Source organism: Monodon monoceros, unplaced genomic scaffold, assembly GCF_005190385.1.
Source record: "Monodon monoceros isolate NGI ecotype Baffin Bay Population unplaced genomic scaffold, NGI_Narwhal_1 Super_Scaffold_13, whole genome shotgun sequence".
Classification (NCBI taxonomy): Eukaryota; Metazoa; Chordata; class Mammalia; order Artiodactyla; family Monodontidae; genus Monodon; species Monodon monoceros.
The window spans coordinates 16,287,177-16,304,397 of NW_021703769.1; the positions used below are offsets into that span (position 1 = coordinate 16,287,177).

The 17,221-nt window shown below is 51.5% G+C and overlaps 1 protein-coding gene across 7 annotated transcripts in view; it reads right to left on the bottom strand.

Moving 5' to 3' along the window:
* Positions 1-841: 841 nt before the first annotated feature.
* SGK2 (serum/glucocorticoid regulated kinase 2) overlaps positions 842-17,221 on the bottom strand; it is a 21,444-nt gene continuing 5,064 nt past the window's right edge. Inside the window, exons 2-15 of one of the 7 annotated variants that reach the window (XM_029222148.1) lie at positions 16,495-16,740; positions 15,320-15,379; positions 14,634-14,683; positions 14,070-14,127; positions 13,780-13,863; positions 12,750-12,881; positions 11,560-11,672; positions 11,228-11,264; positions 10,094-10,180; positions 7,596-7,691; positions 6,761-6,916; positions 4,864-4,953; positions 3,029-3,234; positions 842-1,242 (exon numbers count right to left, since the gene is read on the bottom strand). In XM_029222148.1, coding sequence (XP_029077981.1) covers positions 3,070-3,234; positions 4,864-4,953; positions 6,761-6,916; positions 7,596-7,691; positions 10,094-10,180; positions 11,228-11,264; positions 11,560-11,672; positions 12,750-12,881; positions 13,780-13,863; positions 14,070-14,127; positions 14,634-14,683; positions 15,320-15,355 — 1,104 coding nt within the window. In that variant the 5' untranslated portion in view covers positions 15,356-15,379; positions 16,495-16,740 and the 3' untranslated portion in view covers positions 842-1,242; positions 3,029-3,069. Of the gene's footprint in view, positions 1,243-2,461; positions 3,235-4,863; positions 4,954-6,760; positions 6,917-7,558; positions 7,692-10,093; positions 10,181-11,227; positions 11,265-11,559; positions 11,673-12,749; positions 12,882-13,779; positions 13,864-14,069; positions 14,220-14,633; positions 14,690-14,959; positions 15,631-16,494; positions 17,093-17,221 lie in introns of those variants that run through there. The other 6 variants (XM_029222147.1, XM_029222145.1, XM_029222150.1 and 3 more) reach the window with 6 other exon arrangements.

Sequence of the window (17,221 nt, forward strand, 5' to 3'; positions counted from 1 at the left end):
ACCTGACCAGATTCTACCAAAAAATAAAAATATAAACTGTTTTAAGGGAGCTGTGAGAGGCCGAAGCTGGGCAGACAGGGGTCCCCGTTGAGCAGAAAAGTGAGAGAAGAATGGTTCATTAAGGCAAGGGTTGGGGAAGGGCATTTGGGCAGAAGGAACTGCTTATGCGGAAGAGCCATCGCCAAGTACGGTCTGCCCTGCTGTCGCCGTGAAAATGAGAAACCAGACGCCGATAACCACAAACAGGCAACCCTTCTCCCCAGGGGAGGGCTCAGTGCCTGCCCTGAGGGAGCGTGGACGTGTGTGCAATGCAGCTGTCTCGCTGGCTCAAACCGATGTGAGCAGAGACTAGAATTTTTGTTAGTCTTCAACGGGTACAGAGTAGTCGGAGTTTTAGGGTCTTAAAACACACACACTACTCCTGTTGCTTTTTCACAACTACTGTGACTGCAAAGTTAAAAAGTGAAGAAGAGGGTGATTGTGATTTCTCTTCCTGAGGATGCTGTCTTTTGGTACCAAATTGGGTGAATACAGTTTGCAGTCAGGCTTTGCCAGAAGACCAAAAAAGCTGCCCAGAGCACTTCTTCCACTATTGGAGGTTGTAGACAGAGCAAGGGCCTTAGAATCAGCTGCCACCAAGTTCAGTTCCTGGCTGTGCCTTGTACCATCTGGGTGACCTTGGGCAAGTTGCTTACTATCTCTGAGTGAAAGTTTCTTACCTGGAAAGTCAATAATTTCTAAATGCTGGCTTATTGTGAGGATTGTAGATAATGCACATGCGGCTCAGAATGTGCTCAATAAACTGAGGTGTGAACATACCTGTTCTGATATTGAACAGATCAAGATTCATAATTTATCATTTTTATTTTCTCTCTTGGTGAAAATTTTGTGATTTTACAGTCTTAGAGCGGATAGAACCATTACGTGTTTCACAACCCATAGCAGGTTGTATACTTTGACAATACTATCACATTTCTGACAACTACGCTCTGTTGCTTTTTGCTTTGGGAAGTTGGGGGGATTTTGGCTTCGCCTTCGTCACAGTTCACATTTGTCTATTAGCAGACGCTATTAAGATGGAAATCAAATCATAGTGTTTCGCTCAGAATTCACAGCACATATCAAAGGATAATAGTAGCTCTTCTTGACTCAGCTTTGATCCCCAGTAGGTCAGTGTCAGTGTCACTGGTGTGTTTTCCATGGTCTTCCAGCTTCATCCCCCATAATTCCTGGGGCAGGGGGCTGGATAAACAAAAATGTAAGGCAAAGAGTGGGACTGAGTTAAGAGGAAAAGGCAGTAAAATCACCAGCACACACTGATATTAAGAAAGTTCTTGTTCACAAATCAGAAAGCTAATGAGACCACCATGAAGTAGGTGATGAACCACAAGCTTGTGAAAAAGACTTTTGTTGCACTGAAATAAGGCAGCAAGATCCATCAGATAAGTGCAGGGTGTCCTGGACTCATGGGGTGTTATATGCTCACATTCTGTCCAATCAGAATTGCTTTTAGAAATGGCTAATCCCCAGGACTGTACCAGCCCCAGCCTGGGCTCCCTGTGGCCCTAGACCTGCCAAACATACAGAGGTATGTGAGGTAGAGCATAGCATGAACTTGGCAGCCAGGCTCAGACGATGAGCATCCAGCTGAATGCCTCCTCTTCAAGACCCCGTTTCCCATAACCCGGCTTGGCTCTCCTTAGAGATTTTGAAAGTCATTCTGCTTGGATCTAACAGAGTGAGAGGCAGACCAGCACAGAGGTTACTAGTGAGAGCCCCAGAGTCAGCTTATATGGCTCCAAGTCCCAGCTCTGGCCCTTATTAGCTATGTGACCTCCAGGCAAGGTACAACTTCTCTCTGTTTCTTCATTGGTAAAAAGGGGATAGTTGCTACCTTGGGGTTGTTTTGATGAAAACTGAGACTTGCAAAAGTCTAGCATAGAAACTGGTTCAGCATAGGCAGATGTTCTCAAGCTGACTTTGACCAGTTAAGCAAAAAGGGAGTGGTTAACAGGATCAGAATCTCTCAAAATCATTGGGAAAACTAGAGAATAAGACTCAAGGATTCCCAGGAACGACAGGAATGACGCTGCAGCACGGATCTGTTGAGGGAACTGATGCTGCCAATAAGTACCAATTGCTATATCGTTGCCACTTCTACACCAGGCACTCAGTTTTGTGGGTGTTGTTACCGCAGCTACCACATGAAAGAGAGCTCCCAGTTCCTTCCTTGAGTCAAAAATCTGGCACAGGTGCATCCTGAGGCCACATGCCTGGCCTGAGCCGCAGGGTGGGCTGGGAAAGTTAGTATCTAGTATTTTCAGCTACTGTAAGTGGAGGTAGTTATTGCCTCTCATTATGGCTCATAAAACAGGAGATTCCCTGAATATAGCAAGAGGTTCAGACAGGCAGACAAACCTAACAAATGTGCAATCCACCCACCCAAAGAAAGACATCATCGACATAGAAAAATAAGAGGGTGTTGGGTGATACCCTATAGGCTTGTTACATCTCCGTCATTTTACACATTGAGATCAAACTCCAAACACCAAGAGACCCTCTGGTAAAGAGGTGCTGGTTGCCTACCCAACATTTCCCCCTTCTCTCTTAGTGTTGGAACCCCTGTGTTGTTGCGGGGAGTAATGTGCCCAGTTAATCAGACATATATCCCAACCTCCATTACAGGTAGGGTGGACGGCTACTGAGGTGCAAGCAGAAGTCATTGGGTGGGGCTTCTGGGGAAGCTCTATAAAGGTGCCCTTTTGCCGTTTCCTCCTTTTTCTCTGCCCAGGACACAGAAGCAGTGGTTAGAGCTCCAGCACCATCTTATGATAATATAACAATCCTAATAGTAGAAACCACTTGCTAAGGACGGCGGAGCAGAAATACAGAAAGCCTCTGATGACCTGTCATACCAGCCCTGGACCACCTAACATCACCCTTCTTTTATGGGCTGGGAAAAAAAAAATCTTATTTAAGCCATCGTTACTCTGGGTCACTGTGCCTAGCAGCTGAAGGTAATTCTTACAGATACAAGCTGGCTTCAGTGGTTTCACAGGTGCTTCTCTTCTAGCAATCTAAGACGGCGTCATCCTCCGGTGCATAGGAAAATCCCAGGAAGGCACTTGAGGCCCCAGCACTGCTGGCCATAGTGTCGGGAGTGCAGCCAATGGACTTTGACACAGCTTCTTGGGTGAACTCTGGGTCAAAGTGTTTCAAGTCAGCAGGTCCTGCCTGTGAATATAAGCCAATGGTAAGAAGGGAACACTGGGGGCAGAGCTGCCAAAGGAGCCCACAGCCATGAGAGAGATGTCAATGCTCCCCTCTGAGTGCCCCAGGGGCATCCTTACTTAATTGTCACTTATTTATGCATTTACATTGGTCATTGTACTCCATGAGGTCCAATAACAATCTATCAATTCCTCCATCCCCCACCCCAGCACCCTACCTGCTCCACATCAACCCTCCTGGTAGGAAGTTGCTGCTGCTGGTAGGAAGTAGATTGTGACATAAATGCAGTATGAATCAAGGACATAAAAAGTGTGCACAACAGGGCTTCCCTAGTGGCGCAGTGGTTGAGACTCCGCCTGCCGATGCAGGGGACACGGGTTCGTGCCCCGGTCCAGGAAGATCCCACATGCCGCAGAGCGGCTGGGCCCGTGAGCCATGGCCGCTGAGCCTCCGTGTCCGGAGCCTGTGCTCCGCAAGGGGAGAGGCCACAACAGTGAGAGTGGTCCGCGTACCACAAAAAAAAAAAAAAAAAAAGTTCACAACAGATACAGTACAGAGAACAAGCTAGCGGTTCCCAGAGGGGAGAGGGGTGGGAGGAAGGGCAAAATAGGTGAAGGGGATTAAGAGGTACAAACTACTAGGTGTAAAATAAATAAGTTACAAGGATATAATGGACAGCACAGGGAATATAGTAATACTTTATAATAACTTCGTATGGAGTATAATGTTTAAAAATATCAAATTACTATGTTGTACACCTGAAACTAATGTAATACTGTAAGTCAACTATATCTCAATAATAAATAAATAAATAAAAATACATTCACATTCTTTGACTCGGTAATTCCCCAATTGGAGTCCATCTTAAGGAAATAATCACAACTGTGGGCATAGATATACACTTAAAGCTATTAATGAGTCCATTATGATAAAGAAAACATGGTAACAACCTAAGGTTCGCCATTAGGAATGTGGTAGAGTAAATTATGTTGCCAACATAGGGCTGAAGTATTATACAGCTGCTTAAAATCATACTTATAATGTCTTATATGACTTAGGGAAATAATGACATAGTTTTTAGCAAAAAGAAAGAGGGGAGAGATGATATTTATATATATGAAGTGTGACCTATGTAAAAAACATAGAAAAGACTTGAAGGAAACATGCCAGTGGTGCTTTCTCTTGGGTAGTGAGATAATAAGCTTTTTCTCCTTGACGCTTTAAACATCTGTTTCACACACTTTCTAGAAAGAATACATGCCATTTTTATTATAAGGAAAAAAGCTAAACATAGAGAGAAAATCTTTACAGGGCTTGGCTCTGTCTGGGTGTGCTCCGTGACACAGCACTTTAAAAACTGTAAAGAGCTCTGCGATGAGGGTTATTGGTGCTAAAAGTAAAGAAGTGCAGCCTGGCTCCTCACACAGAGCTGAACTGGCGGTCAGGACTTCTGGGCTCTAGACCCAATTCTGTGTCTAACTTATGGGGTGGCCTTGGACAAATCACTGAGCCTCTTAGATCCTTGGTTCTCCCATCTGTAGAAAGACAGCAGGCTCAGATAACCTCCCCAGATACCCTCCAAGCTTCCATCAGCCCTGGGAATCCAGAATCTAGAATGTGAAGACCTCTTACCACATTAGGGTTGAAGGGTGGAGTCAGCCTCTTGTGGTACAAGTCGTCCCAGTTTATGGGGCTGAAGAATACATGGTTCTTTATCTCAAGCTGCAGGAAGAAGGTGCTGATCAGAAGTAGCCCTTTCTTTTGGCGTTCCCACCCCACCTCACATGCCTTGGAGCTCCAACTCTATTGGCAACTGGTTGTCAAGCCCTAAACTCTTTACCAGGAAGGTAACTTGCTGTTCTGGTTGGTTTCCTGGGACAAAGGAGTGTCTGCAGTTAGACTTCTCCCCTTCGCCATTATCTCGAACTCCAGCCCTCTCCTCGTAGCAGTTGTTTATTCCACAGCTATTTAGTGAGCACCTACTCTGTACCATACTAGGCTGTAGAGGTATGTCAGTGAACAAGACAGCAGGACCTGCTCTTGGGGGCCCCAGGGGATCTTGGGGACCCCCTGCCCCCCATTCTGCTTCAGTGCATCCTGACTCTTCCAGAATTCTAACCAGAGAAATAGAGCAAATCGACTCACTATGGAAGATTTGGGAAATAAAGCCCCAAGAAAAGCTGCAGTTTCCCAAAGATCCAGAATTTAGGTTTCAGCCCTGGGCGTGATTCACCACTCCTTTCCTAATCCAAACCAGTGCTGGCACGAACTTCCACCTGTTCCAGCAGGACCCTCTCTCTACCTGTGTTTCTCAAAGAATGATTCTCTGGCTCCATATCAAAACTCCCCGGGGGGTTGCTACAAAGCCAGATCAAAACTATTTCCAGACAAACACCCAAGAAACTGGTAACACTCATTGCCTCCAAATTTAAACAACTCAGTGGCTGGAGGGACTTTTTCTGAATATCCTTTGGGCTTTGATCTATGGGAATGTATACCTTATTTAAAAAATCATACATATTTTTTAAGATGCAAATTTCCTCTGGGAAGGAGGGGACCTGTCTTCATGAAAGCCCTGTTCTTTAAGCTGTCCAGGGATGGGTAGGCAAATGCCCTAAATGTTGTTACACTTCACAGTATCTGGCATATAGGGCACTTTGTAAAAGCACTACGTGCTAGACACTGGCCTAGGTGCTTGTATATATTATTTAATCTTCATAAGAGCTATGAGCTGGGTGCTGTTATTACAGATGGGGAAACAGGCGCACAGAGAGAGGTTAGCCATGTGCCCAGGGTCCTGCACCTAGTAATTGGTAGAGGAGGGATCTGAACCCATGTAGTCTGTCTCACAATCCATGCATCTCAGCTTCTACGCTAGAAGAGCAAGCTTCTAGGGAGCATGCACAGCTGGGACAAATTATGAACCATAAGATACAAAAAGGCCAAAAACCGACTGTCACTTCTGAGGTGCTGGGAGCAAAAGCAGGATACCGGGCATGAGCCCTGTACACACCACCACCAAGGGGGTGGGCAGACAACCTAAGCCACCCCTCCTGCCCAACCCACAGATCTGCCCCTACTCTCACCGCATTTAAGGAATGAGTCCACCCTCCTCAGAGAGCAAGCAAGGGCACCTGTTACTTTCTTTTGCCCCCTCGCGCTGTATAGCACAAGTCCCAGTAAAGCCCTGCCTGAATTCCTGTCTGGCCTCTCATCGTATTGTCACACTGTGTAATAATTTGTGTTTGTTTGTCTGCCTTCCCCTCATAAACTTAATAAGGGCAGAGACCCAGTCTAACGAATCCCTAGCATTTAGCTCAATGCCTGGCACATAGTAGGTGTTCCATAAGTACTGGTTGAATAAAAGCGTTAGAATGAAGGAAATAAGTAGGCAGCTGTGAATCTCCAAATGCGTGAATTAGCAGTGCCTGGTTTTAGAAAATAGCTGGATGCATGTCTCTGCTTCTGGGTTGCCTCTGCAGGAAGCTGAGAGCCCCACGAGGGGCCAGTGCTCCGCTAGCACACTTACAAAGTCTGTTTGGGAGCCCAGCCGCTGCCTCTGGTCCTTGTGAAGAAGGGCTTGCAGGAGGTCACAGGCGGCCACTGTCAGGCCCCCAGGGATCCGTAGTGGCTGGTTCAGAATGTTCTCATACATCTGGGATAAATCTTGGCTGTAGAAGGGCGGCTGGTGAGAGAGAGAGAGAGAGAGAGAGAGAGACAGGAGGATCATCCGTGCTAAAGTGGGCACAGTTCTCAGGGATACTTGGAGCAAAGTGGGTAGCTGGAAGGATTCAGCCAGACCTGTGTCTGTGTGATGGCTCAGATGGGAGAGAGACAGAGACCTAAGGGCATCCAGCACAGTGGACAGGCTGTTGGGAAGGCCGAGAAGTCTCTCCCCACCAGTGTGAGGCTTGTGGATCCCCCAGGTGCCTCCTCTATCCCACGTCTCTTAATCCAGCTTGTGCAACGACTTTGCACTTTGCAAAGTTAACAGTTTCCTGTCATCATTTCATCCCAGCCTCACAACCATCCTTTGAGACAGGTTGTAATTTTTCAGATGAGAAGAGCAGGCAGCCTAGGATTGGGTCCAGGGGCTGGTTCCACAACCTGCCAGCACTGTGACCTTTCTGGGTCTCAGTTTCCTTGTCATGTGGCACCACAGGAGTAACGTGAGATGGTATACTGTAAAGTGCGGAACTGACTTTATTGAAAAAATATATCTAATCCTTGTATTCACTTTGGCATCATCTTTTTTCAGCTTGGAGAGGAGTGATGGCTCATTCAGTTCCTCAAGGAGCCTGAGGAGGCCACACAAGGGACAGATCCACCCCCATCTCTTCCAGAGTCCGCTATACCCCACTCACCAGGCCGTGCAGCATCTCGTAGAGAACGGCCCCCAAGGACCACCAATCCACTGCCCGATCATAAGGCTCTTTACGAAGCACTTCTGGAGCCAGGTACTGTTGAGGGGAAATACATTTATCTGAAAGACACTCAGCCTCTGTCTCCCCATTTGTAAGCAAGGCACTTGGAGGAAAAACTCAACAGGGGTTGATCCTGCTGTGATATTTACTTGTCTGTGCCTATGTTTATTCAGCATCCATTTGTCAAAGACCTGATTTGCGGGGGCTCTTTGCCAGTGTGCTAGGGACATAGAGGAGATCAGGCAGGACTGCCCTGTACAGTTGTATGTGTTGTGCATCACGCAAAAGTACCAACCAAAGGGGTAAAAGGGGCTGCAAGCCTGGCTATGATCAACTTACCAAGCCATAACCCTAGTATAGGGGTGCATCTGACAACTGACATATATTTATTTTTAAATTTTATTTATTTATTTTTGGCCATGTTGGGTCTTTGTTGCTGCTCAGGCTTTCTCTAGCTGCAGTAAGTGGGGGCTACTCTTTGCTGTGGTGCACGGGCTTCTCATTGAGGTGGCTTCTCCTGTTGTGGACCACAGACTCTAGGTGTGCGGGCTTCAGTAGTTGTGGCATGTGGGCTTAGTTGTTACGTGGCGTGTGGGATCTTCCCGAACCAGGGCTCGAATCCATGTCCCCTGTATTGGCAGGTGGATTCTTAACCACTGTGCCACCAGGGAAGTCCCAACTGACATATATTTAAAGGGGAAACTTTTTCTAATTAGTCTGCCCAAAGTGGGTGCCTTTATCAAATTTGCTCAAAAGCATCCAATCAGTGTCTTGGGACTAGGAAAGCCCTAGGAATACTCACGGGGCAGTGGGAAGACTAACGGATAAAGTGTAAGTCAGTGTGGCACATACTTGCTCTGGAAATCTTAGTAACAGATGAATGGAAAGGAGTCAGGAAAGAGGAGGTGACACTTGCGTTCCTCCTGACAGCTGAATGCGTGCCTTGAGCAAGGAGAGAACCTGAGGCAGAGCTGTGCTTCCTGCCAAACCCGAGGGCTTAGTGGCCTCTTAGCCTGGTGTCTCTGCCACTGAGGAAAGGGGTCTCAGCAACAGACAAAGCCACTTCGAGAGACTGTGCGTGCGGAGAGGGGCAGGGAATTACGCAGACCTGAGCCCTGCTGGGCGTGTGGTCACAAGCAGGTCATTGAACCTCCTAGAACCTTGGTTTCCTCATCCACATAATGGGACCGCAGAATCCCTCTCTAGGGGCTGTGTTAAGGACACATGCTAACATATGTGTTACCCCTTGAACAATGGGAGCAACTGTGGTTACTCCTGTCTGTGCTCCCAGCACCATGGCAGTGGCTGAGTCATGGAAGAGACTCGTCAGGGCCACATGTCTCCGACACAATCCAAGGTGCCGTATCCCCTCCTCGCCTCAGCAGTGTCCAAGGAAGGGACGGCTGGGCTTTTAGGCTTTGGGAGGCCAGTTCTGTCTGAGGACACCCTGCCATACCCAAACACTAGACAATAGCTCCTGCTTAGAGAGGCTGTCTGTCCATCAGCTCCCCTAAAACCAAATTGAGGAGACAGCTGAAATCTGAGACCCAGATTCTCAAGCACATGGAGAAAAACAAAAGCTAAGTTCCTGTCCCATGCCAGTTCAGGAGGACTTGCCAGCCCTGCAGCCTCAGTCCCCCACCCCCAATCCAGACAGCTGTCCAAGCAGCTGGGAAACCCTTTGGACCCAAGGTCTAAGGAGTTTAAGGAAATGTTTTTAACCCCAAAGCTGCAGGGAGGCCTTGGCAGGACAGAGAGATGTATGTGAATTACTGCTGAAACTCGCAAATTTTAACCCTCCAGGATCTTGGTGGCTGGAAGAAGGAGGTAGACCAGTGTCTTTACCCTTGCAAACCTTGATCTTAACTGTCAGGTCAGGGCCTCCTGTGGCACATGGACTTCACCCTGTAGGGCAGTGCTGTCCAATACAGTAGCCACTAGCCACGCGTGACTGCCGAACATTTGAAATATGGCTGATCTGAGCTGAGAGGGACCATAAGTATAAAAGGCATACCAGATCAAAGACTTAGTTAGAAAAAAAAAGAATAAAGTATTTCAACAATTTTATGTGGATTGTATGTTGACATGATACTACTTCGCCTGTGTTGGGTTAAATAAAATATATTATTAAAATTGATTTCTCCTCTTTCTTTTTAAATGTGCTTGCTGGAAATTTTTTAATTGCATATATGGTTTGCATTTCTGTTTCTATTTCTATCGGACAGCACTACTGCAGAGTTTCACCAGCCGGGTCCCAGCAGCCCCTAGAGCTGGTGCCCCCATGACACAGAGGAGGGAACCAAGGCTGAGTGTACAGCCAGCTCGGGGAAGTGCTTGGGTGGAAGAAGTGAGTCCCTCTGATATAAGCTGGTGGCTCTAATCAGGAGCTGTGGTCTCATCCACTCCCAGCCTTGCACCTCCCAGGAGGTTTAGCTTACCTCTGGGGTGCCACAGAATGTGGACGTGGTCTCCTCAGGCTCTACACCTTCCTTGCAGAGGCCAAAATCCGTCAGCACCACGTGTCCCTATAGAGGAGGGAGGGCAGGGGTGGGAGGGTGGTCTGAGCCAAAGGTATACCCAGGTCTATCCCCAAAGCCCAGATGCCATATCTGGGGCAGCGGCTGTGGGGTCTGTTGTCCCTGGCAAAGGCACGAGCTGGCGGCTCCACTCAGAGACTCAGTGCTTCTAACCTGGATGCTAAGAGCAGCACAGGGGCCAGGTGGGGAGATGGCATTGCACTGTCTACCCCCAGCTCATCACAAACTCAGATCGACAACCTACAACAGCAACAGTTCCAGAATGTTCTCGCTGGAGGGGCCTAGTGTCAGCAGCCCCCTTAACAGAGGGCTGGGGACCCAGAAAGCATGCCTTGTGGCAGCTGAGCGAGAGGGTGGTTGGTAGAGCAGTGAGTGGATGCTGCGGGGCTCTGTCCAGATCCCCTCTTTAGGAGCTGTCCAGCCCATCCCCCCATGCTGGGCTATTGCCCTCATCCAAAGTCATGCCCCCTCTCAAGGGGCAATCCCCATCCAATGACTGGTCAGTGTAGGGGCACAGGTGCCCAGCCTCCTTGCCTCAGTTTAGAACAGTTCTAAAGAGCCATCCCAGCTCAGGCCCACCCCACCCCTGTACGATCAGCTGAGGAGGCCTCACTTGCAACCACAAGGCAGGCGAGCTGCTTCCTCTGCCCAGTCCTGCCTCCTCAGCCCCTTAAACGTGGATCTCTTGAGACTGTTCCCTAGGAAGCTTCTGCACCCAGTGGTCCATCTCAGAGTCTATTTCCAGGGAACACAGTCTGTGCCACGGAAGGACTACAAAATCCTCGAGCCTCCACATGGCTCCACCCCTGCCCCCCACCCCGTATACACGTACACACACATGGATACGTAGCCACGTGTACACATAACGCACATGCGTGTACATATATGCGTGCATGTGTGTATACAGGCATAGGCACACATGCGCACACATACTTGAATGCATCCCTAGCCCCATGCAGGCATGCGTAATGCGTGCACACACACTCACGGGCACACAGCACACACGTGCGCACGCACACACACATACCCACCAACCTGGCCGTCCAAAAGAATGTTCTCTGGTTTCAGGTCCCTGCAGAAAACGAGAGAAAAGGGCGCTGTGATGTCACAGCTGCTTAGTGACGTGAGCTGGGGACCGGGGTCCTGCAAGAGGACTCTTCATGGAGATGCAGAGATGCACAGGGAGAGCCCGAGGAGGATGGGCACTCAATTCCAGGAAGGAGGAGGCCCCCACTCGCTGGTGGGCCCTCCTCCTCAGACAGAGGACCAGGTTCACCAGGATTTCAGCAGGGTCTGGGGGTCCATATGACGCCTGGCTGTTGGGGCAGAAGGGCCAGGCCTAGCTCTGAGCCACAGGCAGGCCTCACCTGTAAATGATGTTGAGGGAGTGCAGGTAGCCAATGGCGCTGGCCACCTCGGCGGCGTAAAACCGGGCCCGGGGCTCCAGGAACCGGCGCTCCCGCTGCAGGTGGAAGAAGAGCTGGAGGGGGAGGAGACAGGTGAGCGGGTTCCTGGGGGGCTCCAGCTCCTCGAGAGTGGGGTGGGGGGCAGCTGGCCAAGTGACCCACTCTCTAAGCTGCAATGTCCTCATACAAGGAAGGGCATGCTGGTCCCTGCCCCACAGAGCGGGCAAAGTGTCAGCAGGAAAGATGAATTAGCAGGGGTGGACCACCTACTGAGTTTCAGGCTCCAGCCAGACCCTCTCACGTCTCTAATCTCCTTTAATCTTTCTGACTACCTTCCAGGTATCAAGTAGGAGGCCAGTTTCACAGAAAAGGAAACTGGAAGAGTCAGAGCAGTCAGGTGACTTGCCCAAGGTCACGTACTGTAGGCAGAGCTGTGATGTGAACCCGGGTGCGTCAAAGATGTGCTTTTCCTCCAACCCAGGTGATAAAATGATTATGATGGTCAAACTGAGCCTAGGTTAGATCTGCTCCCGGGCCAGTTGCTTTGGTCTATTTGGCTGGTGAAGAAAGCCCTTTACCTCCACCAGGGAATTTAGGGATGCAGGACAAAAACTTCCCTCTTGGCATCAGGCTAAGGAGCATGAGGTCACACAGGTTAAATCTGGGGTCACTGAGAAGGGCCATCTTGTCATCTTGATCAGAGAGGCAGAAGAGGGAGCCCAGCTTATCCCAGCTGTGCTTCTGGGGCACCAGGTGGCCTCAGATCATTCCCACAGGGACTGGTCACTCCCATGTAGTGGTCTTTGGTGTAAGATGGGGGCATTAGAAATACTGACCACAGAGCTCCTTTAACATTGACTTTTCCCAGGTCCACTGAAGGGATTCTGGGCAGCTCTGCTTGGAAGTCAAGTAATGATGATGGCTGGGAGTTCGATAGACCTGCCTTCAAATCCTGGCTCTGCCGGGTGCAGGCTGAGTGGCCTTGAGCAAGTGAGTTACCTGCCCGAGCCTCGGATTTCTTCAGCTGCAGAATGGGTCTGTTGTAAGGATGAGGGGAGATTGTTCCAGAACCTGGGGCACAATGAGCATGTGGGATGGAAAGCTCCTGCCGAGGGCCGGGCAGGGAAGGCGCCAGGTGGACCTATACCCACCTCTCCCCCGTTGACATAGTCCAGCACAAAGTAGAGCTTCTCCGGCGTCTGGAAGGAGTAGCGCAGGCCCACGAGGAAGGGGTGGCACATGTTCTTCAGGAGCACGCTGCGCTCCGCCATGATGTGGCTCTGCTGCAGAGTCACACAGACGGGCTGTGTCACCGCCTACACGGCCACCTCACCCAGGACCTTCTCGTGCCCCTGCTCAAACACCCACCGTGACTCCTCACTGCCCTCAGAGCCAAGCCCAGGCTCCTTGCTTAGTATCCAGGACTCTGCGGTCTACGTCATCCCTGACCAGTCCACGTGGGTGCACCTCCAGCCCTGGATCCAAAGGCCCCACCCCCCTCCCCGAGACAGTAAGCAAAGCTATGTTAATACCGCATAAATGAGTCCCAGGGACAATCTTGCAGAGGGAGAAGCTGAGCGTTATCCACATTCAGCCTTGGTTGCTGTCCCCCTGCCTGGATGCCATTTTCAGACCATCAGAATCCTATCTTCAAGGCCAACTGCAAGGCCACCTCCTTCAGCTTTCTGAAGGACACCTTCCCTTCGACGTACTTGTTAACATTAATTCCCTCTCCTGAGTCCTCCAACTTGACATCCAGTTCTCTCTCAGGGCCCGCTCTGTCCTTCTTATGGAGTTGGTGTTAAGAGACTCAAGTCAGCCAAAGTATCTAGAACTCCCCGTTGGCTGTAGCTTGAAGTGCGTTTGGAGCGCCTGAAGTGTGACCCCCACGTTGCACAGATGGGGAGGCCGGCACCTGACAGAGCAGAGGACTGGTCCACCATGGAGCCCTGAATCTTTAGGGGAAAGCAGAGAGCCGGGCCGGGTCACCTGCAGGCCCTTGGGGTAAGGCGGTTAGCCTGCCTTCCTGGAGAAGGGTCAGCATACCAGGCACCACCTGGCCCCCCTGCTGGGCCACCTCTGTGCCCAGAGTTGGGACGCATGTTTGGAATCCACCTGAGGCTGGGGGCGGGGGGCCGTCAAGAAGCAGGAGAGAAGATGCCTGGGCCCAAGCCCTGGTACCTCTTTCTTCTTTAAGATGGACTTTTTCTGTAGCACCTTCACTGCGTAGAACATCCCGTCGGACTTGTGCTTGGCCAGTAGGACCTGAGCAGAAAGACAAATGCAGAACCCGTGGTGACTACTCCTCCAGGCTTTGTATTTCTCGATGGCAGTGCAGGCCTCCAGCCCCTGCCCTGCGCCCATGATTCTGTGGGTTGTAAGCCCCCTCTCTGCATGTGCAGGTAACAGCAGGGAGAAGAAGAGGCCAGAGAAGGGGAGACCCAGGGCTTCCATGCTCATGGGTCACTCACCTTCCCGTAGTTTCCTTTGCCAATGACTTTGAGGAAGTCGAAGTCGGTGGGCCGGGCACTGGGGGACGAGGGAGGAACACGGGTCAGCATTTGCAAGCTTGGGAAACTTGATGCTTTAGTTCAAATCAGAGCTTCTTTTTAACTTTGAAGCTGGAGAAGGCAGGGAGCTTTCTAAGAACGCCACGTTCTCCCAGCCAGGAGGGTCTTATAAGACTGGCCCCTGCCCCTGGGGATCTCACAATCATGTAAAAACAGACAAGGTCGGGAGAAAACCAGACGCAACAGCATAGAAGGCAAAGGAATCTGACCTCCGAAGACTGAGAAGGGCCTGGAGGGTGGGGAGCTGCTAGTAATGCAGACTTTGGGGGGATACTTCAGCCACAGGGCTCAGCATGGGCAGAGGCTGGGGAATTAGTGGGAGATGAAGCTAGGGGCCGGTCCTAGGCCCAGATGGCAGAGGATCTTGACGCTGGACCAGAGAATTGGATTATATTCCCAAGGTGATGGGGGAGCCAGGTATGAGGGGAGCCAGGGAGGAGAGTTATATGAGAGATGAGAACTCACTTTGGGTTGGCCGAAGGCCCCAGGTTGATATTCCCATTGGCCCTTGGGGGCTAAAGACATTTAAAGAAAAAGTGATTAAAGTCAGAGGGTCCCTAGGTCTTGGCTCCCTCTCTTTCCCCTGGTCCAAGCCCTGCTCCTTTTCCAGTATCTCTACTAGGCTTCTTCCCTCCCTCCCTCCCTCCTCCCTGCCTCCCTCCCTCCTCCCTCCCTCCCCCATCCCCCCTGCCTCCTCCCCCCCCCCCCCCCCCCCCCCCCCTCCCTCCCTCCCTCCCTCCCTCCCTTCCTTCCCTCTTTCCGTCCACCTGCCAACCCACCCACCATCTCACCTGCTTCACACAACAGCCTTGGGAGGCTGCTGGCCGTTGTACCAAATGTGAGCGTGAGGAAACTGAAGCCCAGAGAAGAGCCATCCAAGGACTTCCAGGATGCCCCACTGGCATGAGAACGCAGGTGTCCTCAGGGCCAATCCCATGATTTTCCACCCCATTTACTTCTTGAAGCCCTTGCCCAAGTCTCTTCTCTCTTTACCCTGCAAACGGCCCGGTTCTGTGGGCTCACAGTGACCCCTGCGGGCACCCCCAGTCCTGGGACCGCCCACGCGGCTGACTGGGACATCCAGGGCTTTCCTCAGCCTTGGGAGGAAGTGAGCCCCCTGGTGGTGGGTGGGGGAACCAAGACCCACTCACCTGCAGACTGGGGGTCCCAGCCGGGCTAGAGTCCATCTTGTAACAGTGAGCAGGTGGGCTCTGGGGACACAAGAAGAAGCAGCATGAGATAGCTGATGCTGGGGAATTAGTGTCACCTGTCTGGGGCCTTAGGCACCACTGCCTTCTCCACCCTTCCCCAACCCAGACACCTGCCCGAGGTCAGCAACCCCTGCGTGGGACAAGAAATGATATCCCCTGGACCCAGCCTCTCCCATCAAACATCTCAGGAGGGAGAGGGAGGATGGTCAGCGGTGGCCCCTCCTAGGCTGAGTCCTTTCAAGGGTTGAGGACGGCCGGGGCAGCAAGATCCCTGTGAGCCAGGGCAACTCTGGATATCTGGGGTGGCCAAGGCTGGAAGGAGACTTGCAGAGCATGAAGTCTGAACCCTTCCCCCCATTTCACTGGTGGGGAGTCTGAGGCCCAGAAAGGGACTTGCCTAGGGTCCCACAGCTTCTGAGGGGCAGGCTGGGCTCCCCTGGATCCCTGTGGACGGCCCCGGGCTGGGCTCTGTGCTGACTATTATCTCTCTGTCACAGAGACTTCCACCTAATGTCCCTGGAAGGGCAGCTGCCCTGGGGACCTTGGGCCAGAGCCATGGACAGACCCACTGACCTATGTCTATTTGAGATGAAACAGTGGAGAGTGTGACCAACAGTCTATGTGGCCAGGAGCATATGTCTTCCCTGCCCCCAGCCTGCAGGGTGGGGGAGGCCGGTATGTCCAGGCCCTGGCTCAGCGTGCCCAGGACCCCATAGCCCTATCCCTGCTTGGATGGTCAAGGCCAAGAACCGAGATCTCACCTGAGAACCCAGTTGCTCGTGCAGGCCGCTGGGCACTGTGCATGCCAGGACCACAGCTTTGGCCTACTGTGGGACCTGGGTTGCAGTAGAGGCCACCCGTCTTTACAAGGGGGTCCCTGGAGCAATCACCCCCCGGCCTTCTTGGGAGCTGAGAAAGTGACCACAGGGGAAGCGAGGGAATGGGCCAGCCCTGTGGAGCCCTGAGAGAGTGAGCCACAGAACTGCCCAGATAGGGAGTGCAGCCTGGCTTCAGCCAGTGCCCCGTGTCTGTGCTCCCGCAGACAGCCCACACGTCCCCCTGGCCTGGCCCTGACAGCCCCTCTGCCAGGCCCCGGCCTCCCCAGCCCCACGTACCTGCACAGCCTGAGGAGAGGCCGCTGGGAGAACCAGTGGTTGGAGCCGGAGGATGGGCAGTGGACAAGAGAGCCTCTCTCTGTTCTCCCAACAAGGGCCGAAGTGTCTGTGCCTGGCGCCGGCCCGGCCCGGGCACCCAGCTCGGAACTCCCGGCCGCAGCAAGGGGGCTGTTGATGTCACGCGGGAGCCAGCGGGGCTTAAGAAGGGACCGAAGACCTCTGTTCCCTCGGGGACATCGCCTCCCCCTGGGGGGTGTGGGTGGAAGGCGGTGAGCGACAGCTGCCAGAGAGCCCGGGCGACGCTGGGGCTTGCTAGAATGCATGTGAAAGTGTGGGGCAAGGAGTGTGTGTGCAGGTTTTCGTGCAGAAATGTGTGTCAGTGTGTCTGTCTGTCTGGTGTATCAGTGTGTCCCTGTATGTCAGGGTATTTTGCATCAGTGTGACCGCGTTTGTATAATTTTGTCCGTGTGTCTGTACACCTGTGACTCTCTGTCCTCACTGTGTGGAGATGTGCTTCAATGAGTCTCTGTGTAGTGTAGTGTGTGGACGTGGCAGTGTGTACCTCTATATATGTTAACGTGCTGTGTGTATAAGTGTGAGCCTGTGTGATACCTGTGTGTGACAGTTGTCATTGTGTGTCTGTGTTCATATCGGTGTATATCAGTAAATTGTGTGTGTGTTGTGTGTGTGTGTGTGTGTGTGTGTGTGTGTGTGTGTGTGTGTGTGT